Below are 24,966 nucleotides of genomic sequence, written 5' to 3' on the forward strand. Positions count from 1 at the left end.
CTAATTACCAACTTCATCCTGCAGGGCCTTGTGTTACCATTCTATATTCTTGGATGTGCAGCATGCACTTGCCTTCCAAAAGCTCTAACCTGGCAGTTTTTTCTCCCCTTATTTATTATTAGTTAGTCATAGGAATTCCATGCCATAGTCAGGACATAACTGAAGCATACTGTAGTTGGAGGTAGTGCATAGGATGTGCAAGCTGAGCCTCAAGCGTAGAGGTTTGTGTTCATTGTTTGAGGTTGAGGCTTGTTCAAAGTGACTGTTACTGCAGGCAGTAAGGGCATGGTGGAATTTACTTGGGTGACTGAGGAGCACAGTGGAGCAGCCTTTAGGCCAGACATACATAAACAATGCTCTGGACCAGGGAACATACAAATTAGTGGTAATGGTTACTGTAAAGTAGGGGGAAGTCTGGTATGTGAGAACTGAGTATTTCTGTCAAAACAGGAAACTTCAAGACTGAAAGTGAAGAAGGCAATTTCCCTCTAGTGCTATGAGGCTGATATCTGGGAAATGGCAGGTATGAGTGTTAGGATGCTGGTACGTTTGGAACATCTTCCCACAGAGATGGGAAATTGTGCCTTACTGGTTCTGGTGTAGTGGGCTCTGTAGTTTTGATGCTTTTGTGTGATAACTGGAAAAGAGGATTGATGGGGAAGGAGCTGTGAAATTAAATGGTGAGAGTTACTCATTTGAGTATTCTTGTTTTCCTTAGTGAGGTTTCTGTGGCTGTGGTGGTGGATAGAGGGTGGGTTTAGAGTAATGTCATAGCATAGAACTTTATAGGTTAGGAGAGCACAGGGGTTAGTAGAGGACTTTTTGAGGATTAGAGGATTAGTTTCATCAGGTGCTAGTGTGAGGTCTAGGCAACAACTATGTACAGAGAAGTCTTGAACAAGCAGTACGTTGCTGAGGATCTCATCGTGGCCAGCAAAAGTTGCACTGTGTACTTCATTAAAGTTGTGTGTCTGTAGCCTGCTGACTGTGAATCCTCCCATCAAGTGCAGTGTTCACTGTTGCTCATATTGGTCAGTGTGTTTGTAAAAATAACCTGTGGCTATCTACTGCAGTATTGAATTACAAAGCTTGAGTGTTAGCTCATCCTTTGGAGGAGGAGAACAAACGAGAAGTCTGTAGTTTCGCTATTCTGTTGTGAGTGTGTCCGCTTGAGTGAACCCATTGTATGATCGAGCGAGTCAACTCACAGGACAGTTGTAACTGAATTATTTCTGAGGGGAAGGTTGCCAAGGCTATAGAGACAACAAAGTTATGCATGAAACACCTGTCTGGAAATGTACCAGAACTCTGGTTCTACCAGCCTCCTAGTTGTTTACTTGCTTTTGTTGAAGAAACCTTCATACACAGCATTGCTCATACGTAACAACTCCTGTAAGTAGTCCTCAGAAAGTCATTGGTGTAAAAATCCTTAGTTTGCAGAAATGTTGTGAAATAAGGAGTGACTGTGGGAGTGGAGGGGCAGGTGCTGATCTCTGATGATAAAGCCAAAGGAATGGCATGGAGCTGTATCAGGAGGGTCAGAGGGTGGTAGGGAAAAGGTTCTTCACCAGAGGGTGGCAGGCATAGCCCCAAGTGCTGGAGTTCAAGGAGTGTTTGAGCAGTGCTCTCAAATGTAGGGTTTGAATTTTGAGTGCTGGCTTTGTTGTGCAGTCTCTTCTAGCTGTTCTGTGATTCTAGCTGGAGTAACTTGCTGAGTGTTAACAAGGCAGACCTGGAGTAGAGTCGAGGTTAGGAAAAATCTGAGCCTCTGTGGATTTTGTTTACTTCATCTACCAGAATCTGGTGGCTCTGAAGAGAAAACATTGGTTCTTTTTTTATATTATTTAGGGAAGGTGCGGAAAGACTGTCAGTGCTATGGATCTCCTTAAGTCTTGGCAATCTGTTCAGGATAAGGTTGGATGGAAATTCAATTGTGTATTTAATTGTAAAAGGCACTGTTCCTCTGCAAATAAGCAATTAAAATCCTGCTCTAAACTTCAGATTTTGCCAAGAACAGATCTGCTATTAATCCTGCCATTTCAGTAGAGATTTACCATGTATATCATCTGAATTTGTTAGCAGAGAAATACGGCTGCTAAATGAATTACTTTGTTCAAATAAGTGTTCAAGCAGCATGTTCAGAGCACAGAGTACACCGTGCTGAACCTTATTAATAACTCACAGGTTTCGGTACAGATGTGGTATGAATGAAAACTTTGTTCTCGTTGCTGTTTTGTGCAAGCTAGATTTTTCAGAGGAACTGTTTATCATTCTTCCAGGGGCAAACTCTGGTAGGCCAGGGATACTGATTTCACAGGGAAGGCTGAAGTACAATCTGGAGTAAACTGGTAGAAATCTGTTGGCGCTATGTAATTCAATATACTCAGTATAGAAACTGCAAGTGAGTTTCAGAGCTTCTTCAGTAGTGAGAGGGCTCATCTAATTTCCTTGAGTAGGTGTCTTAGTGGGGAAGAAGAGTAGTGATAAACTTGAGGTAGTAGTGAGAATAAGGGTTAAACAAAGCCCTAAGACAGCTGACAACTTTTCTGAGCCACACAGCTGATCTTGGATCAGTCACGTCATCATGCTGCAAGTGTTCTTGTGTCTTGTTCATCTGAACAGTGTCAGATGTGAACTTTTTTCAGGCATGGACTGCAGCATCCCATCTCATCTGGGACTTCTAATCTCAACTTACTGAGAGCATGAGACTCTTCAGTGTATATTCCTTGATAATAAGAAAATTTGATTTCTGACAGCATTTCTTAGTTACTTTTTATTTCTAGTTCAATTACTATTGCTAACTGTTTTCTATTTCCTTTTTTTTTTTTTTTTGGTAAGTTCTTGCTCTCTGTACTGTGCTTCTCATGGTACTTGAAATCTCAGTTGTTCACCTGGTTGAAAGCATTTCTTAAGAAGTAGGGGAACCAGATGTTTAAAAAGGGCTATTTACAAAGAAGGAATAACCAGAAACTGTGTGGACAAACAGTTGTGATCAAAGTACTGCCTGTGTGCTGAGCTTAGTGAGAGATGAGATTCAAGTCATAGGAAATGTTCTCTGAAGAAGTGCAAAACACGTGTAAGGAAAGGACTAGCTTACGGAAAGAGTACTTAATTATTGATCTTTTCCAACTCTCTCATTTTTGTCTGTGTATGAAGAAGATAAGGATTCTCTGGTAGAAATGACCGTATACTTAGGCTTTCAGTTGCACAAGTCTAAGAATATATTATGGGAACACGTAGTTGAAAGCTTGCTTGAGTCTTCCATCTTCCTTTCCAAAGAATGATACATCCTTTCCTCCCTGTCCCTTTTAACAGCTGAGAAATCTGCTAATTAGACTGCTGTGGAATTGCAACATACTTTATGGATGAAATGGAGTAATTCCCAAAGGGAACTCCGGAACTCCGCTACATGCCCACTTCACAGAGATAAATGATAGCCCCACCCAGCGCCAGTGTTCTGTGCTGCTTCTCACAAGTCTCAGCATGCTTTCAGAAAAGGAGGTCACTGTTACCAGGAAATAGACACCAAGCAGCCAAGCAAGAGGCCAGTGCTGCAGTCAGAAATAGAACCCAGAAGCCCCAAGTGTGAGCGCTCTCTTCTGAGAAAGACCCTACCTGTGCTCTTGTGCAAACCAGCAACTTCCCTTCATAGTAACCTGGGGAACTGGGAGCAGCATGGGGCACTCTGCCTTAGCATGGGAACTAACAGGCTGCAGCTATAGCTCTTCTCTTCAAAGTGTATCATTCTTTTAGTAGCAGCTCCCTGGGAATCAAAGTTCCCCATGCAAGTTTTAAGTTAACAAGTTAACAAGTTTCCAAGCGGATGATTTAATTGGAGATCCATATTTCTATGTCGCAGAGTCTTCTGGCTACCCTGGTTGTTAAGTGTTTTTTTCTGCTATCAATCACCTGATGCTTTGTGATGAAGGATTAATTCTGTTCTCGATCTTATCTCCACCAGCTTTAGATGGGCTGTTTTGTTTCTAACCATGAAGTCAGGGACTAGGAGCTATTTATTGCTGCATATTTGTGCCATTTGTCCTGCTGTCTTAAATCCATTGTTTTCCTTCAGTCCTCCTACTAAGCTCAGAAACCTACACCTACCTCTGAGACCCAAAAATCTGCCCTCATCCTTTTGAACCATGAAAAGCCTTTTTTATCCTGAACTCTTAGCCGCCATTGCAGCCTCAGTGTGGTTTGAATATTTTCAGACCTACTTCCTCAGAAGTCAGAAACTTTATACCACTGTTTTCCTTCAAGTTCCTGCTCCCAGAGGCCTATTTTTTTCTGTATATCATACAGCTTCAAGTGGGTTTGAGTGCAAGTTGTGAAGGGCTCCTTTTGGGTACAGACTGTAGCTGCTGTGCTCTTCAGGGTAACCAATCCATGTCTCCAAATGAGGAGTTGGTAGGGCTGCTCAGACAGGACCTTGTAAGTAATAGGTTCTGAGTTACAAGATGATTGCTGCTGAAGGTTTTTCTCTGCAAAATTATTACTTCAGGTTATTTAAACAGCCCCTGAAGGCCCTTGAGCTCTTTTAGCCCAGAGCAGTAGCTGGTAGAACTGGATAAGGCTATAAAATTTGTACACAGTCCTCAGAAGCAGCTTTATGAACTACTCAGCGTGTGACTTCTTAGCAGTTCAGGAGAAGGTGTAATATTTTTAGTATTATCAAAATACCAGAATGCAATAACTGAATAACCTCCAAAATAAGGAAAAACATAGTTTATGATGATAGGTTTAATTTTCTTCATTTAGAGCATGCTGTATTTTTTAAATTAGAGCTGGGTTGGATGTATTTTTCCTTTTTTTTTTTTTTTGTGTGTGTGGAATCTTTCAACTTCAACATGTTTCCATGCGAGTACAAAGCATATCATCTAAGTAAGTGGCACGTTTGGTTTGTTTGATAACTTCAGGCTGTCTTTCATACTTCTCACTTTATTAAAAATCACATTAAAATGGCTTTCCTTTCTAAATCCAATTCTCAAAATACACTGTTCTTAAAGAATGCCATTGGTTGACATTTTGAATTCATTTCCACAGTGATGTCTTTCAAATGTCGTGTGGTTTTTTTTCCAAGAACCAAAGCTTTTTGACAATCATGAAACAGTTTTGCTGAAAACTTTCTGACCAGCTATAACCATTTTGTTTGATTTTGTATGTTCATTTTGTGAAGTTGCCACCAGTATATGAAAGCACGGCCTCAGCAGACAATGTGTTCAAGTGTATGTGTTATAAAGGATAGCTACGTTATAGCCCCAAGCTGCTATCAAAAAACTTATGTTGGGTTTTTGAGAACAAAAGAAGACACTTAAACTACAAGTTCATGTTGTGTTTTCGTGTACTATACAGAGATGATTCTGGTCAGGCCTTTAGTGATATACTATCTTGGTTAATCCTCTAGCAAATGACTTTCCAAGTATGGAGGAGACAGGCCAGGCAATCTTTCCAAAGCATCCTAGCTCTTGGCGTACCTTCACCCTTCACTACGAGAAAGAAAGACATTGAGGCCCTGGAACGTGTCCAGAGAAGGGCGGTGAAACTAGTGAGGGATTTGGAGCACAAGTCCTATGAGGGAGCTGTTTAGTCTGGAGGAGGCTCAAGGGAGACCTCATTGCACTCTACAACTTCCTGAAGGGAGGCTGTGATGAGGAGGGTTTGGCCTCTTCTCCCAGGAAACAAACAGGACCTGAGGAGGTGGCCACAAGTTGTGCCAGAGGAGATTTAGGTTAGACATAAGGAAAAACTTCTTCTCTCAGAGAGTGGTCAGGCACTGGAATGGCTGCCCAGGGAGGTGGTGCAGTCGCCATCCCTGGCAGTGTTCAAGAGGCGCCTGGATGAGGAGCTACGAGACATGGTGTAGTGCTTGTGGTAGCAATGGTGATGAGAGGGCGGTTGGACTAGATGATCTTGCAGGTCGTTTCCAACCTTGTGATTCTCTGATTCTATGATTTGTTGCTGTTTTCTTGAAAGGAAGTTTTCCTACTGATGCCACCTGTGAAGAAAGCTGAGCAGAGCACCTCTGGAATTGTTTCTTCTTTTGTGTTGCCATGGGTAGCTGAGACCAGTCCTTCCACTATTGCTCATAGAGCTGAGTTCAGTAAGGGACAGCATTTTTTTAAGCCTGTAGGATGATTGGTAGTACCACTGTTATTTGCTACTGTAGGTGAGGCTTCCACCAAATCTGCCACAGAGAGGGGAACTTGTGTCCTGAAAAACAGGGCAGCTCAAACTTGCTGCAGCAAGGCCTTGTTCCCTGTTGTCAACAGCAAAATAGAAATAGGATTAAAGCTTTGGCTCTTCCTGCTTTAAGGATGGGGGAGGAACATGATACTTCCTCACTTCAGAAATGTCTGGGTTTCCTTCCTGGCACAGGAACGATTTAGCCATTTAACTTGTGGTGCCTGATGTTACCCCTCATCCCTCTTGTCCCTCTTGAAGGTCAGAATGGTGTTCCATCATGTTAGGAGAAGATAAGGCTTCTGGATATGAGATGACACCTTCCATCCTGCTTGATTTAACCTTTGTTGCTGCACTCCAAGGTCTTCAGCAGTTTGTTCTTTTTTTTGCCCCTTTTTTCTCCCAGTGAAAAGCACCTGCCATCTCGCTGTTCTGCTGAGATCACAGAGAGGTCTTTGAAGCGCTGATCTGGACTAACTCTGAGTATGGAAAACAACAGCACCTAAAATGAAGATGTCAGTGGGTTTGATTTCTGTTTTTGTACAGTGTGTCGCCAGTGACTTTGGGAGCAGGTGTTCAAGTATATCAGGTAGCTTGCCTTTTTTACATATCAAACTGGAAGAGAAGCAGATAGGGAATAGGGGAACAGTGAGATTGTTAATTTAACTCAATAGCTCTTCATCCAGTTCAAAAAGCCAGGTGTTTTGTGACTGTGCTGTTTTAATCGAAGATGCTGTTCTTCAAGGGTCAGAAACCCCCACCCTATGCAACTCAATGTAAGTCCTAGATAAAGAACTGTGCTTACTTGTATGGGCAGGCCTGCTGGTAAAGGTATTTGCAGAAACTTAAAGGCAAGCTATGTGTGGAGGAGGACTGGGAATCATTTTCCTTCTGGGTGCGTGGCTTGGGCAGCACCTGCTCCTTTGCAGAGAACTCCCCCACCCCAACCAGGGCCACAGGAAGCCCTGCAGTGTTTTATTCAACTGCTGCTCTGTGAGCTGAGTTTTTGGTCTTCTACAGCTTGCACGTGGGAGAGGGTTTGTACAGCACACATGCTATTGGTTTTGGAACAGAGCCCTTGGAGAGTGTCAGGGAGTTTCCTTGTCTGTAACTGGGGATAATTCAGTTTGCCTTGGACAAGGCTTTAATATGTTCAAATATAACCTTTCAACTGTTCCAGCATTCGTGTTTTTGTGTATGATCGTGTGTCATGTGTATTGTGGGCTGCTTATGTTCCCATGTATTTGATAGAATGAAGTAAGGTCACAGGAAACTTGAGGCTTCAGCACGTATAGAGCTGCACAAGTACCAGCTTTCAAGCTTTTTTCATCTGCTTCACTCTCTCTTACCTTGTTCCCAGTTTTAACAACCACAGTGCTCCTGCCTAAAATCTTCCAGGCCATCTTTCCCCCTGTCCCATCTTACCACGGGTATTCCTAGTTTCCATCATTTATTTCCTCTCCACTATTGGGATAGTCCTGGCGGTGTTACAGTGTCTAGCAAAGAGCTGTGAAACATCAGGAAATCTGCATGACATGCAGGAAAATGCTGGTGCTCTGTAGCCTCTTGTTCCTTGTTTGTATAGCATCTGGTGGAGCAGTGTCTTATTGGAAGTGCTGTACAAATACATAGGATTGCTCACGAGAGTATGGGGATTAACTCTGTAATTCACACAAATTGATGCTAATGAGAGAGCTACTTAGGGGAGTACTCTGCGTAGCACTCTGCTAGCTCTGCCTTTCCTCTGATCTGTAGGTATCAGAGGTATCACCTGTAGGCTTTGAGAGGGCAATTGGCAAACCATAGTTGGGGGTACTCCAGACCTCAGCTGGTGAAATTAATGGCTGGGGGAAATAAATATAAGCAAGTGGTGTTGCATGCTTTGCTGTGGGAAATTCCAGGATTATCTGTGTTTTAAACCTCCTCCACCCACAGAATCCAGCTGTGAGAACCCTGCGATCTGAACCCTCTCCCTCTGAGCTGCTATGCCAAAATAGAAACAGGCTTTTTCCTGGTCAGGCTTTGTCCTGAGATGATCTCTCTCAGTTTGTGAATGTGCTCTGACTTGGCAAAAATACAGCCATTTAAAATATGCAGCCTGACAGCTGTGATACTGTGCACACTATGGTCTGGTGACTGACCGGAGGAGTAACAAGTGCCCTCTGCAGAGCAATGCGGTCAACACTGGAGTCAGTCCTGTCAGTGCCAGTCCTGCTGGTTTGCAAGCCCAGCACCCCTCTTCTCCTGCAGCCGAGACACAAAACTGTGGCTTTGGCAGTGAGTTAGGGAGGGCAGGAGATGTGAGGTCATAAAATCCATTGGTGACCTGGAATGCACTGGTGTTTGCATTGCAGCCTTTGATGTGCAGGACTAAAATAGGGTACCAGAGGCAAAGTGCTCCAGTGATCTTCCAGGGCTGTAAACTTCAGATCTGATTGTCTTTTCTATTTACAGGTAAGGAAAGAAATATTTGAGCTGCAAAGGTATGTAAGCAACTTGCCAAAAAAAATTTGTATAAATCTCCATTCAGTTGTTTTCTTAGTGGAAAAGAAAGGCCAGCCTTTCCACAAATCCCATGGCAGTGCATCCAAGATAGTCTAAGTTAGATGGATAAAGGTATTTGGAGGATTGATTCCTGCAAGTTGCAGTCACTGCTGTGCTGCCAGTTTAAGCTCACATCCAGCACAGCAGTACAGCGAGTATGCTGGGATGGTTGGAACAATGCCCCTTCCCTTCTTTAGGGATGTTTACTTATCCTTTCACAAGGACTCACATGTCCCAGACGACAGCACTGTTTTCCAGACTTAGCAGTGGATCTAAGCTGGTAGGAAAGCAGAGAAACCAGTCATTTCTTTTTGGTTAGCTTACGAAATATAAGGGAGCACTGAAGTGTTCCTTTTTTATCCCAAATGAGGAATGTTGGATAGATCTTCCTCATCTCTCCAAAGAATATGGTGTGGGAGGTCTCAAAAGTATAAAATTGCTTTTCCTTAATCAGAAAGACAGGAGCCCTGGAGCTTTAATAGAGACGTATTTTCTTCCCAGCAGTTCTCAAACATTTGTGCTACATTTAATTTGATGATGGAGGAGTTTTAAAGGGGTTGAATAAATTGTTCTGTGTTAATTGAGTGACATGCAGATGATACGTCCTCTGCCAGAGATCTGGAAAGTCTTTCAGGAACAAAAGAAACAACAACTAAAAGCAGACTCAATTTATTGTGTTTAAACAACAGAAGTGGAAAACATGCCTCATGTACATAAATACTGCTGTCAGAGAGAAAAATGTAAAATGGCCATGAGGGCTCTTCAGCTAGACTAGGCCAATGCATTCAGTTACAAGGGAAGGTGTTGAAGTGTGCGGAAGAGGAGAAGGGCTGGTCCAATGCAAGGCTATCATGTGGGTGCAGTGGGGCTGCTGAAGCTGCTGCCTCGCAGGGCAGGGATGGGTTAAAGCTGGAGTAGGTCATGGCACAGCTTGCTCTTTCTGAATTATGAATGCCATGCTCAGGGTATGCTTTTGCTTTGCAATGTTAATGGCTTCAGTGAGCTGTAGCGTGTGCGTGCCTTAACCAGGCACTTTTATGTCCTACATACGTCAGTTGGCAGGCAGTGACAATGCACACATGGATTGCAACCCTTGCACCCACCTGAAGAACCTTTGCAGCATTTAAAGCTGGAGGTACATCACTGTATATTCCAAACTCGACCCTAAGGAGGTGCAGTTAGTGTTCAGAAAGAACACAAATAGCTCATATTTGCTCTATGTTTAAATCAAGCTTATGGTGCGTTACTATGCAAATGTTACAACTTGTATTTCCAGCAGTGTTGCTCAGCTCTCATGCATACATGCTGTCAAGTCAGGAAGAAGGAAAATCAAGTACACCAAAAATAAATAAAACAATATGCTTGCACATGCTGCAGCTGCATCACATCTTGTTTATTACATGCAGCTCCTCCCACCACACTAATCACATGCTCTGAAGGTTTCAGTGTGGAAAGCTCAGCAGCCACCAATGCAAAATGACAGCAGTAAAGCCATTATGATTTACACCGCCTCCACATCAAGTCTGCAGGCTTTGTTTACGAACGGCAGGGCTGTTTGTGCAAGGCTGTGCCCCATTTGGTGTATGGGAAATCTGGTGGTGCAATGATGTATTCAGTTGCACTGGGAAATAAAGAGGCATTCTAAAGACTTAAGGTACTAAGTGCTCCTTGTGTGCTGCTGCATTTCATTTATAACATATCCAAGCCTGTCTCTGATTGGCTATAAATGAACTCCCATTGAAAAATAAAAGCACAGACTGCCTGGGAGAATGGCTTCCAGATTTCTCATGCAGACTTCATTAGCAAAACTAGTCCTAATGAGTGCACAGCAGGTTTTACATTACACCCTGCAGATACTGGGGCAGGACTTTGATATTTACAATATCAGTACCAATATTTACACATAAGCTATAGGCTGGAATGATAGGAAGTGCAAGACTTGCCATGAAAGCAAGGGTGGGGGTATGGTTTAGAAAGGGAGGATAACCAAAGTTATTCCTACCAAGAAAGTGGGAATTCAGAGCTGTGTGGGCTGAGTTTTGTCCTCACTTGGCATGGGGGAATTATGTGATTTTATTCTATGACTCACAGTTGTCTCTACAGCATTTGCGTCACCCAAAGAAGTTGAATCTGCATAAGACCTAGTGTGTTCCAGGAGGGAATATTTTGTTCTGTAACATGAATTGGCGAGCGCAGACTGGCAGCTTTCTTGTTTTGCTTCTTTCTTGTTATTATCACTCGGGCACAAACAGCAGAATTTCTCGGAGCCAACAGATTGTGTTATCACAGGAAAGCAAATGCAGCGTCAGGGAAAATCCTAGCACTGGCAGATTCATTTGAGATTCAGCGAGAGTGAGTTTCTCTTACTGAGAGCCATAAGCCTCTGGTGTGCTTCCCTTGGACTCTGTTTACATGTGGAAAAACACAGCACTGCATCAGCTAGGTAACTGAACTGCTTTCCTCAGTTCCACCCGGATTCGGCCTTATTTCACTTTCAGAGCCTCTCCCATTATAAGTCATCTCATCACAAGGTGCCACAAGTTAGTCACTGCCCTGGAGTGGTTGGGGTTTTTCCACCCAAGAAAGTTGCTGTGGTGTTTGGCACACAGAAGAAAGGGATGTCAGAACTGAAAGGTGAGCTCAGGCACTGGTTTGGAGGTACAGCAAATCCAAATTTAGGGCTCTTCGGGCTGGATCGCAAGGACTACAGCCCTGTGGTGCAAAGTGCTGACCCAGCCCTGGCTCACTCTGTTTGTTCAGACGTGTTCGAGTGTTTCTGAGAAGTTATATTTATGCTGGCAGGCTGCACGGCAGTCAGGTGGTGTCTATCCACGTGGCTCTGCTTTTCTGCAAGGCTGGATCAAGTTTCTTTTCCTGCAGCTGGCACAGAGCTGTCAGACAAGTATGATGTTGACATAAACACTGTGCCAGCTAATTTGACAGAAATGAGCTGGCGTGACCTGGAACCTTGCAGATGGGGTTACATTAAGGGCTGCAGGAGTGCCTCAATCTCCCACCCATGGGAACAAGTAGTGGCTCAGATGTATCTGAAATCCTAAGCAAAACAAGGCTTTTCTTGCACCAAGCACCTCATATAAGATGGAGAGTGTGGGTGACACCCACCTCTCACCCCGCCTCTTTGCTGGAAAGCTTATGGACTGGCACCAGACTTTGCTTCTTGTTCATCATTTGTTGCTGCTTGGCAATTTGAGGGTGTCATCACCCTGTGTGCCTCTTAAGGTAAAGGAAACTTCCTTCTCTTCCACCATTTTGGCTTTTGTTTTCCACTTGCTCAGGATTTGCCAAGGCACAGGCATCTCAGTGCATGCTGGCAGGAGCTGCATTAATCCCACGCTCTCCCTCTCTTGTGTCCAAAGGAGAGGGAAATGCAGCCGGTGCAATTACCGGCTCATTAACCAAATCCCATCACAACCGGTCACTCTGCACATTCTTGGTGATTTAATTCCCCCATTTAATTAATTCCTCCCCTAAACGCGATTAGCTCACATTAGAGACTAATTACCAGTTAATTTTCAATTTGATAGTAAGTGCTCTTCCAGGCTCTGGCTAAGCTTCCTTGGTCATGCTGGATTTGCTCAGAAGCAGCCACTTACGATCCGGATTCCTGCTGACCTTGCTGTCTCCTACACCACATGCAGGCTGACTGCAGTCCCACCATGATGGCAGTGCCTGCTGATGCAGTGGAATCCTGAGGGCACTGACCCTTCCCATCTGCTGGGCTCTTTTCCTGCCCAGGAGCGGCCCAAGGAATGTGAGAACCCAAACTGGAAAATATTTACAGTGCACAGCTTTGACCTTCTGCCCCTCTGGTGCCCAAAGCCTGTGGGCTTTGATTTTTTTTAATCTGCTTTTGTGTTTGTCAGGGGCCCTGGGGATGTGCATGCAGCCAAGGGCTGGCTGCAAGGGCTCTTGGTGCATGGCGAGCTTTTTTTGTGATCTGCTCTCTGCTTCCAAGACTTCTGCATTTGATCCACAGGATAATTCAGTGCAAAATGCAGAAGCTGAACAGGAAGCAGAAGGCAGTGCTTCCTCCCCACGTCTCCTCCCGGATGTGTTTGCAAAACTGCTTTCTCAGTGTGCTTCTGCCACGTGGAGGCCTCCTGGCCTCATTTGTGAACTGTGCAGCACAGTGTCATGGTTTGGACAGGAGGGGGTGACAGTCCTCTTCTGATCCACGCCAGCATGCAGCATCTGCTGTCAGGGCACTCCTTCATGGACTCTGTGTGCATTTGCCTTCCCCACACAGCAGAAAGCAAAACATCACATCTGCTGCTGCCCAGGCAAGCTCTCACAAACTGCTACAACTGTTCCCAGGAAAGCAACCCGAGCTCTGACAGGCAGCCTGGCCCTGCAGTTGCTCTGGAACAGAGACTTAGGTAGCTTGGGGCATAATGCCCGAATGGCACTTAGGTTGAAGTAGGCCTCAAAAGCTGTCAGCTGGGGCCTGAGGCAAGGCTCTGTAGGCATAGGCTGACCCTCCTGTGCCTTGCACAGTGGGCAGGAGCTAAGGGATGCCTCAGCCCTTCAGATGGAGGCCTGAAGGCAGCATGGGTAGATTTTCTTCCCCACTTTCCTATCTCACACCTATGAGCCCATTGCTCTGACAGCACTGTGTGCAGAGTGCTGTTCCCAGATGCACCCAGGCAGATGCTGGCAGTGCTCGCTGGGTAGCAAGAAGGGTGAGAATGTGTTCTGGGTGCCCTGCAGGGTGGAGGGATGTGTGGCTGGAGCTGTGCACTGCAGACATGCCAGAGATGAGCAGGAAAGGTGTGCTGCCACCTGCCAAGTGGGCAGGGGGACAAATCATGAGCTTAGGAGATGTGTGGGAGCATGAGAGATTGATTAAATGGCTTTCCTAGATGTGTGATGTGAGGTGGTCCGAGGTGACGAGCCAGGACAAGGAGCATGTTCTCCCTAGAATCATAGAATCATTTGAGTTGGAAGGTACCTTTAAAGGGCATCTAGTTCAACTCCCCTGCAATGAACAGGGACAACTACAGCTACATCAGATTGCTCAGAGCCCCGTCCAGCCTGACCTTGGGTGTCTCCACGGATGGGGCATTCACCACCTCTCTGGGCAACCTGTGCCAATGCCTCATCTGGAAAAATTGTTTTTCCTTATTTCCAATCTAAATCTCCCCTCTTATAGTTTGAAACCACTTCCCCTTGTCCTGTCACAACAGATCCTGCAAATGTGTCTGTCCCCTACTGCTTCCTCCACCCATCTGTGCCATACAAGCTGAGACAAGAAGACAGTGGCTTTTGGTGGCCTTTGGTGGTCCTTCAATCTGTCATTCTTCTTTTTGGGCACTGTGGGGCATCAGGGTGAAGGTAGGCACAGCCCTGTGTTGTTAGAAACAGTGCCACTTCCCCATCCCACACCTGCACATGCTGGACATGCATTCTCAATACAACTTCTTGGAAGAGAAGTGTGAAAAGTCTGCTGAAATCAAAAGGAACTAAGAGCCATAGTAAGAAATTCTGGGTAGAACCAAATTTATTTATTTATTTATTTGTTTGTTTGTTTTGAGAGCTGACATGTTTTGCAGAGACCCAGTGTGATTTATTTTTATTGCTGCATGTTTAGCCCTCCTTCACCTTTCCTACAGCTCAGCTTGAGCACTGTTGAGTTGTTGAGGTTGCAGAGCAACCTCAACCTTCCCCTGCCTTGTACGTGTAGTGTTTACCTCATCTATTTTCTGCTTCCCACCATACACATAGCGTATGTTCTCTGTTATAACTCAAACCAGGCATGGTAGCTCAAGCAACTTGTTGCAACACACTTGTTGCTAAAGCGCAGCTGTTGCTAGCACAGCTTCTCCCCACTCTTATCAGGGTCAAGCAAAACTTGATGCAATGTGCACAGCCTCAGTGGGTAGCTCAGTACAACCTAGAAAGGGTGAAGTGATTGACAAGCTGCAGCTTTGCTGCTGTTGAGCTCCTAGGAGTTGGGCTGTCTTTTTGCCAGTTGCTAGGCTGGAGACCTGGCACTGATCTCATCCAGAAGTACAGCACTCATTGCGTGGGCATTGCTTTGTTTGTCACTGTTGGCTTGGTGTCTCAGAAAAAGCCGTTGTGCTTCCTCTTACATTTGGGCACATTTGGGTTGCCTGAATTTTTGTCCCTTGCACAGGGCCGATGCTTCCTCTGTGCAGGCTTCCTCCTGCCTGGCCCCTTTGCTAGGAGGGATGCAAGGCATATGCAAGGCTGCCTGTGTTGAAACCTGTTAGCTGGAGGGAGGGTTCGGCCACAACAAAGAGCCTTTAATAGGCTCTCCTGCTGTGTTTTCAGCCAAGTCGTTGATGTGGACTTGATTATTCAGTGAATGAATGCATTTCCATTTTGATTATGCGCTTGGGAAAGCACAGTGACTTCATTTAACAAATCTTCCAGATCATCTGTAAGAAAAAAAATGCTCTAAACCTTCTGATCATTATGTCATTGAAGTATCTATTCTGTGCAAGGGGGAGAAGATGGCACTGCTTCTGTCCCGCCAGTGGGGGATGTGAACAACCAGGAGGCATATAACCTGTCTGGTGAGGTGTGGCAGGGCTGTTGACTTGAACAACCTATGACGTGCCATGGGTTTGCTGTGGAGAGGCTATTTCAAAAGACATTTGCATGGCTCTGGAAGAGACTGACTCATCAGCTGTAAGGGAACTGTGCCGCATTTCCATTAGATAGCTAGGAACTGAAAGTAGCCATTGCCAGCAGCCCATGGAAAGCACAGTGCGAGGAGGTGAGCAGGACAAGGCAGCTCCGGGCTTGTTACGTTGACAGAAGTGACCCTATGTCTGCTGGTGGGACACATGAACAGCAGCTGCTTGAAGGCAGAAGTGAGAGCAGGGGGAAGACGAGGTGGCTCAGCCCCAGTTCAGGTTTCACCAGCAGCCATTTGTCCCCAAAGTTAAACCGAGAGTGTGTTGTTCCCTTTCAGATGCTGGCTCTGCACTTTCAGGTCTCTGCTCCTGCTGCAAGGTTTCGCCATGGTGCAGGACTGGGTTCTCAGACCCATGCTTTCCCTCACCCTCTTCCCTTGCTATTTCACAGGCTTTGCTTCTTGGCCCTCCTGGTGCAGCAGGAAGATAGGAAAATCTGTTGTTCTGGCAGCATCCAGGATTTTCTGGGACCTGCTGGCAAATGTCTGGGCAGATGTTTCTCAGAGTTTGTGTAACTTCAGTGGGAGGCAGCCTCATATGCAGATGAGGAGATTGTCCCTGTTAAGACCAGCCCAGAAGTGAAAAAAACTTATTTCTCACCTAGATCAGTTTCTCTATGACAGCCCATGCCTGGGCAGCATGCACTGCTGATGTGGGAATGCAAGCAGCTGTGCAAGGACCTGCAGTGTGGAAGCCATGGTGAATGTGAAGCCTTGTAATAGGCAGTGCTTTGGTCTGTAATGCTCTGCCGGGGAGATTCCAGGGCTTGGAGGATGCTGTATGCACCCAGCAGTGAAGTGTGGACATCAGCAGAGGCTGCTGGAGGGAATTCGGGGCCAGAAAGCCCACCGAATGCTAAGCATCTGCAGCACTTCCAGCCTTGAGCGCTCATCAGCCCTGAGTCACACTGACAAATGTCAAGGCATGGTTTAAAGCCCGAGTTGTTTTTTTTCTTTAAAAAAAAAATAAAACCAAACACAAGTTTCTTTTATCTGCCACTCAGAATTTCTGCTTTTTCTACCTAAGAGGACTGAAACTTCTCCCCAGGAACCACTTTCTCACGTTGCCATCTCATTTCGGCCCCAGGGGTGATCAGAACATGAAGCTGGAGTTGTGGGGGCTGGCAGAAGAGCTCAGTGTTCCTGCAGCCTTCTCTCCAAGGTGCCTGCAGAGTGAAGTTCCCCAGCCAGCTGGCTGCCCACAGATGAGTATTTCCCAGAAAAGGTGACCTCAGTGCCCACCCACAGCCTCCCCACTGCGCCTGTGCTGAGGCACGTTCTCAGCTCTGTGGTTGAGAGGGGACCACAGGCGGACTCATGCGGGTGGATAGCACAGAGCTGAGCCGTGCTGGAGGCAGTTTCTGCAGCACTGCCATCAGGGTTGGGGCTGCTGACACCGCAACAGGCACATCCTGCCTCCATCGCCCCCAAATGTGGCTGCTGGAGTGAAGCTTTCCTGCTGCATCGAGCATAAATTCATCAGGTATTCCATTTCCTAAGGAGGAAAAAAAAAAAAAGGCAGAATAATTCACTTAGAAATACAGCGTAGAGTCATTTTCCCTCTGACACGGTGAGTGCAATTACCTGAGGCATGGAGGGCTGAGATAACTCGTTCATTCAGCTCCCTCCCTCCACAGAGATCATCATCATTCTGTCAGAAAAGGCTTTAAAAAGCAATTCACATCCCGAATGCAGAGTCTGGATGCTGGACCCATCCTTGTGATTTCCATGCAGCAGCTGCAGCATCACAAGCAAAACTGTCTTTTAGACAGTGCAGTGCTCATTATTTTGAGGGCCATACTCACCACACAAGCTCCCTGTGTTTGCAGTCCCTTTTCCCAGAGCTACTGTCATCTCCTCGTCCTTTAGGAGCGAAGCTTATTGGCATCCTATTTGGAAAGCTCAATTAACTGCCGCCATAAGCCTGTGCTTGTCCCCAAATGTAATCATGTTTAGGCTGCATCCTCTGCCCCACCTCCTCAGCCATTATCTAATGGGCAGCAGAGTAATGGTTTGTGATAATGCTGTTTGAATGGCAGCAGTTCAGTTCTGGGCTTAATTTTTTTTTATGGTGGGTTGGCAGGGGGAGAAAGCACTGGTTTAGATTGCCTGCAATCCCTGTTCTGCTTTTGGAGCTTTAGGGGACGGACATGTTCTTCCATCTCCACTAATCTCCCTCTGATATCGAGGATTTTCCTGCCATTAAATGATAGCTTGTGAGAAAAAAAATGCCAACTTCCTAGAGGCAGAATGCAGCTAATGGCATCCCTGTGAGCAGGAGGGAGAGCACAGCCACTGCCCAGCCAGGTAAGCCACGTCTGTAGGTGCTTTCTGTTGGGAATCATAGCTTTGGCTGTTCGGTGTGATGCCAACATCTGTTGCCTGGGGAGGTGGCCAGTCCCTGACCATTGGTGATCTCTTCCCACCTCAGCCAGGAGCACACTGTCAGCACAGCTGGAGAGAAGGAAAACCTGCAGGGTTGGCTGAGAAGGTGGATGGTGGAAGGAAGGCACCCGGCAGGAACGTGTGGAGTGCTGGGGACTGTCAGAAGCCGTGTGCAGCAGTATCCTCTTCCTCAATCTTCTTTGTAAATATAGACCTGGCAATGGGAAAATGATGCAGGCAAACAAGAGGGTGAAACCTATCTCTGCTCTTCCTGTGTGCTTTTAGATCCCCAAGTTTGCTTGCCAGACCTGAAATGCCACTAGCGAATAATCAAGGTAATGTTTGTCATCATTTTAAATGGTGAGTAGCACTCTTATTCTGCATTACCCAGTAGTGGGTTGTATGGATTGTTCTGTAGGTTAGATATGGAATTATTGCAAGCACTGCCTCTTCACCCTTTTAAAATCTCTGGCAAACACTTCTTTGGTCTCTCATTCTTTCAAATTATGGTGTTATTTAAAAGACTGAAAGAGATCATCCCTGGGTGGAATTTTTCTATTCCTTAATCTCACTAATATTTGTTACCTTAATGCTGAATTCCATCCTTTTTTTTTTTATAAAACAAAAAACAAAAAACAAAAAACAAAAAAGAAAAACACATCTGCACACTGTGTCAGTGAGTTGGAGGCATCATCAGCTGCTGCTCTGACAAGTGTCAAAAGCAAATAGCATCCACTGTGGGGAGGGGGATGGACTAAGGATGGCAAGGTGGGATGTTTCATGCTGTGTTGGTCATAGGAGATCTGACTGTCAGGTGAGACTGCTTTCCTGTGCTTGCAGGAGGGGGATTTGGGAACACGTCCTTTGCATGAGAAAAAGGGAGAATGCAACAAAGATGCTGTGGGGCTCCTCTGAACTCCTGCTGCCTGGGGAATGTTTTCCAGTTTGCTGCTCCTCAAACATTTCCTTTCCGTGTACTGCACAGAGCAAGTTACACTTGTAGATCTTAGATGAGTGCTGTGAAATGCCACTAGCAGAAGACACAGATTTGGCTCTAAAAAAATTGTGCCTAAGGAGAAACACTGGAAAATGGGTTGGGTGCAGACATGTCCTTTATCAAGAGATTAGAGAGCAGGCAGGGAGGGGAAGGAGAGGATTTTGCTCGTTTCTACTGAGCACACAGTGCACACAGCTGCTGGGGGAGGTTTGCTCCAAAGGCTGTAGATGGGAGCAAGGTTGGAGTAGATGTAGCTGAATGCTGAGCTTGCTTGGGACAGCCTCACATATGGGGCAGCCTATGCACATATGTCCCCCTGGATGTCATCCTGAGCCCATGTGAGGCTCTTGTTCCAGCAACAGTACTTCCATCAGTTTCCAGACAGCCACCTGCAGCCAAACATTTGAGAACAGGCAAATCCTTAATCTGTCTGAACCTCAGTTTATGTAACAGCATCAAAAAAACAACATATGCCCCTGTTTGCACGCAGTGATGAGGAATGGTGAAGAGGGAAGCAAAAGACACAGCCCCTGTGTAAAGACAGGGCCAACCGAGGCCAGTTCCTTGTCCTCCCTCTTGTCCTAGGATCCTCATTCATTGCCTACCCAGTACCCTGCTAAAGAGTCAGTAGAAGGGTTTAGGAAAAAAGGAGAATATGAAGAAATGTCAGATTGCATAAAATTCTTCCCACCTCTCCAGGTCCTTCCCTGTTTCTTCTTGAGTGTCCCTGTTTTGCTAATTCTCCAGTCAACATAGCATGGCCAACCTTGGTGGGATCTGACCCAACAGAAGCCAGAGCTAAAGTCCTTCTGGGATGTGCCCTCCATTTACCTCAATCTGCCTTCCAGCCCAGTGACCAAGGGACAGTTTGGGCTGACGTGGGGAGGCTGATGGGTTGGTGTCAATGGGCACCCACTCCTAGTTGAAGAAACTTCAGGCACTGCAAGCTACCAGATACATACTATGTGTGTTGCATTCCAAAAGGATGAAGGGCAGAGCAATTGTTGCTCACACTGCCATTTGGTCTGTGCAGTAAAGCCTTGGGTACTGTGAAAATAACAGATGGATGCTTGCTGAAGGTGATCCTTCCTTGCACATCATCTCACAAGCCTCTCTTAATAAGGAACACAGCTCAATAAGGAACAAAGCTTAGTGAAGAATACAGTAGTGGGCCATCACTGTACTACACGGCAGCAGGGAGAGGTGGTTCAGCTGCTGGGAGTTTCCCTCAGAGTCTCCCTCAGAGACAGAGCATGGGGAGAAGCCCCTTTCTTGCCCTTTGGCCACTGCAGCACTCATGTGGTCCCTACAATGCTGTTAATAAAGGTGGTTGATGGAAAAGATTATATAATTTCCTGTGGAAAAATGTATGAAAAGATTTTGCTTTCGTGACAGACAGTGGACAGCAGCAGAAAAACCATTTGAGTGAGAAGCAGTTAAGGTGTGTCTTTGAAAGAGATTACAAAATGAGATCTGTAGTATTCAGTTCTTGCTCTCTAACGAGTTCATTGCTTAGTCATTTTGCTGCTAGGAGTTTCTTTCCACAAAATGTTTCAGTGTGTGCTGGCTGATGTCTCTTGTTCCCTTCATTCTTCTCTGATTTGTCCCCAATAGCTTTCACCTTCTTGGACATCCACCTGCTTGGGATTAACTTGACAAGAAACCACACATCACTCAGGTGGCAGACTGATAAAATGACTGAAGTGCTTCCTCCCACCAAACCCATGACACTATGGTGACTGTATTGAGAATTCACAAAACTCTAATGTCACATTGAATGACATGGTCTAGAGCTGTCACAGGCATGGGCTGATGGTTAGACTAGATGATCTTAGTGATCTTTCCAACATTAATGATTCTATGAATCTGTGATCCCATGAATGGTACAGAGTATCTCATTTGTGGGGAGAGCACTAAGAAAGCATCTGAACAATATTCCTGAATCTGTCCTTCCTTGTGTCTGTCTCATGGAACACAGCAACACCCTTAGCAGGTGATAGCTTCCCTTGCAGTGCTGCAGCAGCTGCAGCTTCGGTGGAGAAATGTGAGATTGAATAAAAATGAAAGATGCAAAAAGCATGAACACTGACATGCTACAGGCTGCCAACTGATCTCCCCTGCCTACTTCTGGAATAGAATCATAGAATCACAAATATTGGAAAAGACCTCCAAGATCATCCAATCTAACCATTCATTCCCCCATCACCAATATTCCACACTAAACCATGTCCCTCACTACAACATCTAAATATTTCTTGAACACTTCCAGGGCTGGTGAATCCATCACCACACTAGGCAGCTTGTTCCAGCACCTGACCACTCTTTTGGAAAAATAGTACTTCCTAATGTCCAACCTGAATCTCCCCTGGTGCATCCTCATCCTATTCCCTCTCATCCTATCTCTAGTTACATGGGAGAAGATGTCGACCTTCATCTCAACACAACCTCCTTTCAGGTGGTTGTAGATAAGGTCTCTGTTGAGCCTCCTCTTCTCTAATGGAAGATGGAACAATCCCAGTTCCCTCAGCCACTCCCCATAAGACTTGTGCTTCAGACCCCTCACAGCTTCACTGCCAGAGCTTCAACATCTTTCTTGCAGTGAGGGGCCCAAAACTGAACACAATATTCAAAGTGTGGCCTCATCAGAGCACAGAAAGATGATCACTTCCCTGCACCTGCTGGCAACACTATTTCTGATATAAGCCAGGCTACCACTGGACTTCTTGGCCACCTGGGCACACTGCTGGCTCAGCTGAACATTGAACAATACCCCCAGCTCTGTTTCCTCTATACAGTCTTCCATCCTCTCTGCCTCAGAGCTGTAGAGTTGCCTGAGTTTGTTGTGGCCAAAGTGCAGGACCCAGCACTTGGCCTGTTGAACTTCATCCCACTGGCCTCACTTCAGTGATCCAGCCTGTCCAGATCAACAGCATACACTGACTGCCCTCCTCTGTTCTCCACCCAGAAATACTGCAGCCCCACAGTTGCTGTCCTTCAAAACATCTCTGCAGGTTCCTGTAGCCAAGCCTTGTCCCCACCAGTTTGCAATCATGGGAATGCTGAGAAATCAGTGGTGTTGGAGGGAGCTCTCTGGGTTCATCTGACCCAACCCTCACTCCAGCAATAACATCCAGATCACAGTGGCCAGGATGACATCCATGTGGCTTCTGAGGATCTTCATGGGGGAGGCTCCACAGTCTCTCTGGGTAACCTGCTCCAATCAGTCTGGATGACTTCTCCTCTCAGGGAGAGAAATTCCACAGAAAGGATGCAGTAAGAAACTAACTAACACTTTCCCAGAGAGTCTATAAGCAACAGCAGACCTCTAGGAATTGTTCACAAGGGCTTCTTAGCACAGGCATACAAATACTGTGTGACAATTAGCCTGCCTAGAAGGGAGCAGAGGCAGCATAATATTTCTTCTCGTGTCATAACTAATATGTTTGCTAATGTCTCTTGTTTTTCTCTTCTCACACCTTCATGGGGTCGGCACATTCCTTGCTGTCAGTGATCCTTTGGGTGCCCCATGTCCACGCGGTGTGGGCCTGTGTGCGGTCCTGCCCTGCCAACTGTGTGTGCACCCAGGAACGGAGCTGCTCTGTCCTCTGTGACCGTGCTGGCCTGGGGCAGATCCCCAGTGAATTCCCCTGCGAAGCCTCCTCTATTAACCTGGACAAAAACAGCATCAAGTTCCTCTCTGAGAGGGCCTTTGGTACTTTGCCTTCCCTTAAATCCCTGTCCCTCAACCACAACAATATCTCCTTCATCACTCCGGGGGCTTTCAAGGGTCTGCCCAGCCTGACAGAGCTGAAGATGGCCCACAATGAATACATCCGCTACCTGCACACACGGACATTCACTGCTCTCCGGCGGCTTGTCAAATTGGACCTGGCGGACTGCAACCTCTTCAATATCCCAGACAGGATCTTCATTGAGCTGCCCTCTTTGCAGGAGCTTTTCTGCTTCCAGAACAACTTCCGAAGGATCCCAGGTGCCATTAGGGGCATGGAGAATCTGACCCATGTCTACCTGGAGAGAAACAGGATCGAAGCGGTAGCCTACAACTCCCTGCAGGGGCTGACCAAGCTAAAATACTTGAATCTGCAAGACAACAGGATAAATGTTGTTCATGAGCGAGCTTTTCAGGGCTGCCAAAAGATGGAGTACCTGTACCTGAATGACAATTTGATCAGCGAGCTGCCAGAAAATTCCTTTGATGGCCTGAGGTGCCTGAAAATGCTCAACCTAGGGGGGAATTTCCTCAGGAATGTTTCCAACACTTGGTTCAGGGACCTGGTGGAGCTGGAGGTTCTCTATCTGGACCGCAACAGGATCAACTACATTGAGGAGGGGGCTTTTGAGAACCTCACCAGCCTGGTCTCCTTGCACTTGAACAGCAACAACCTGACGACCCTGCCCTTCTCTGTCTTCCAGCCTGTGTACTTCCTGGGACGGCTGTATCTCTTCCGCAACCCCTGGGAGTGTGACTGCCGCATCGAATGGCTGAAGGAGTGGATGGAGAACTACAGACTTGTCAGGGACATTCCCTGTGCCTCCCCGTCCTCTGTAGCTGGGATTGACCTAATGGACGTGCTCTACGACAGATCACCAGAAGGTTACTGTCTTGACCCCGCGGAGCTAAATGTCACATCTGACAGTCCGACCCCTAGCAGCGAGCCTTTCTCTACCACAGAGAGCAAGTTCAACAGCCTTATTTCTAAACTCTTGCTTCAGATGGGCCTTCCCGAAGAGCTGGCAAACACTACTGAAGTCTTCAGTAACGCTACACAACTGGATGGACTCACTGGTGGGGTTACTTCTGGCACAAGGGAAGACAGCAGCAAAGCCATCTCCTTCTCTTTCCACCTCCCAACACTTCTTACAGTGGTTATTTTCCGGAGCAAGTAGTGCAAAGGCTGCCTGAAGCATGCGTCCTGCTGGAGCATTTAGTCTTTGTCCCTTCCTTACACTGCCCAGGGTTGCTACAAAACTTTGCAGGCCCTTTTAAACAGGAGGATGGTACCTGGGGAGGGTCTGGGGTGAGCGTGGCTTTTTGGGTGTGATGTTAGATAAGGATTTTGTTCTTCTCCCTGCAATCCTGAGACATCTGCAGGAAAACCAGAGACACCCATTTTTGTCAAAGCAGTCTTCTCCAAGGAAAAGCTTTCAACACAACGGTTCACTCCTCAATGTCTGTTTCAAATGCTCAATTCATTTTTCAATGAAGATATTGTTTCAAGGAATATGCTGTTTTTATTTATAGGTTGTTTCATGTCCTGATACCAGGAGTGGAATATGGCAATGACAGATGTAGACAGGCTGTACTGTACTGTTTTGTATTTCTATCACTCATTAATATTTATCACACAATACTTATCATACATAACTTATCATATTGTGGTATACATGTTTGTATAAAATGATAGGACATACATAATCCCTTACTAGTACTAAAATGTCACAAAATCAGAATAAAAATGGAAATGCATTTAAATTACTCTTTCTAACATTTCCTTAAATCTTTGTTTTCTCCATCCTTGCTTTTTCACAAACAATTCAGTGCAAACATGGATTTCAGAGATCATAGAATCACAGAATGGTTTGGGCTGGAAGGGACCTCAAAGCCCAATCACCCCAACCCCTGCTGTGAGCAGGGCTGACCCCACCAGCTCAGGCTGCCCAGGACCCCATTCAACCTGGCTTTGAGATGTTGAAGATATCCATGGTCTGGCAGACCTGGGGATGTCCATTTCTGACACACCTTTTTGTTCAGCTGCAGAAAGCAAGCAGGGTTAGTGCTGCTGTATGGTAGGACAGGAATCCTGTGGATATAATGAAACCCAAGATGTGTAGATGAGAGCCTGGTGTGAGGTGGCACCTCCATTAGTTCCCCATCCCCTGCCACTTCCTCATATCACACTCCAGTGGCCACTCAAAAACAGAAGGAAAGGACAGGACATCTGGAGATAGACTTTGCCCTTTGAACAGTATTGGGTGACACGGAAGTTTCATGCAAGAAACTTCTTCCAAAAGGGCTCAATGCTTAGAATCATAGCATTGTAGAATATCCCAAGTTGAAAGGGACATGTAAGGATCACTGAATCCATAAGGAGCATCAGCAGATACCTTGGGCCAGGTCTTTGTCACTGACCAGCCTAGAGAAGCTGTGACCAGGAGTTTA

At 46.0% G+C, this 24,966-nt stretch overlaps 1 protein-coding gene across 2 annotated transcripts; it reads left to right on the top strand.

Annotated features, from left to right (window-relative positions):
• The first annotated feature begins 11,897 nt into the window (after window positions 1-11,897).
• On the top strand, window positions 11,898-24,259 carry NYX (nyctalopin). Of its 2 annotated transcripts, XM_042868532.1 has the most exons (6): window positions 11,898-11,964; window positions 16,491-16,886; window positions 17,545-17,710; window positions 17,835-17,990; window positions 18,074-18,123; window positions 22,294-24,259. In XM_042868532.1, the coding sequence occupies exons 4-6, from the start codon at window positions 17,899-17,901 to the stop codon at window positions 23,691-23,693; spliced, it is 1,542 nt and encodes a 513-aa protein (XP_042724466.1). In that variant the 5' UTR covers window positions 11,898-11,964; window positions 16,491-16,886; window positions 17,545-17,710; window positions 17,835-17,898; the 3' UTR covers window positions 23,694-24,259. The 2 variants fall into 2 exon arrangements, with proteins under 2 accessions (XP_042724466.1, XP_042724467.1); XM_042868533.1 differs by lacking the exons at window positions 11,898-11,964; window positions 16,491-16,886; window positions 17,545-17,710; window positions 17,835-17,990 and having other exon boundaries at window positions 18,123-18,148.
• Window positions 24,260-24,966: the final 707 nt, after the last annotated feature.

The sequence above is a fragment of the Lagopus leucura genome, unplaced genomic scaffold, assembly GCF_019238085.1.
Source record: "Lagopus leucura isolate 7727_CA_CO unplaced genomic scaffold, USGS_WTPT01 Super-Scaffold_100001, whole genome shotgun sequence".
In the NCBI taxonomy this organism is placed as follows: domain Eukaryota; kingdom Metazoa; phylum Chordata; class Aves; order Galliformes; family Phasianidae; genus Lagopus; species Lagopus leucura.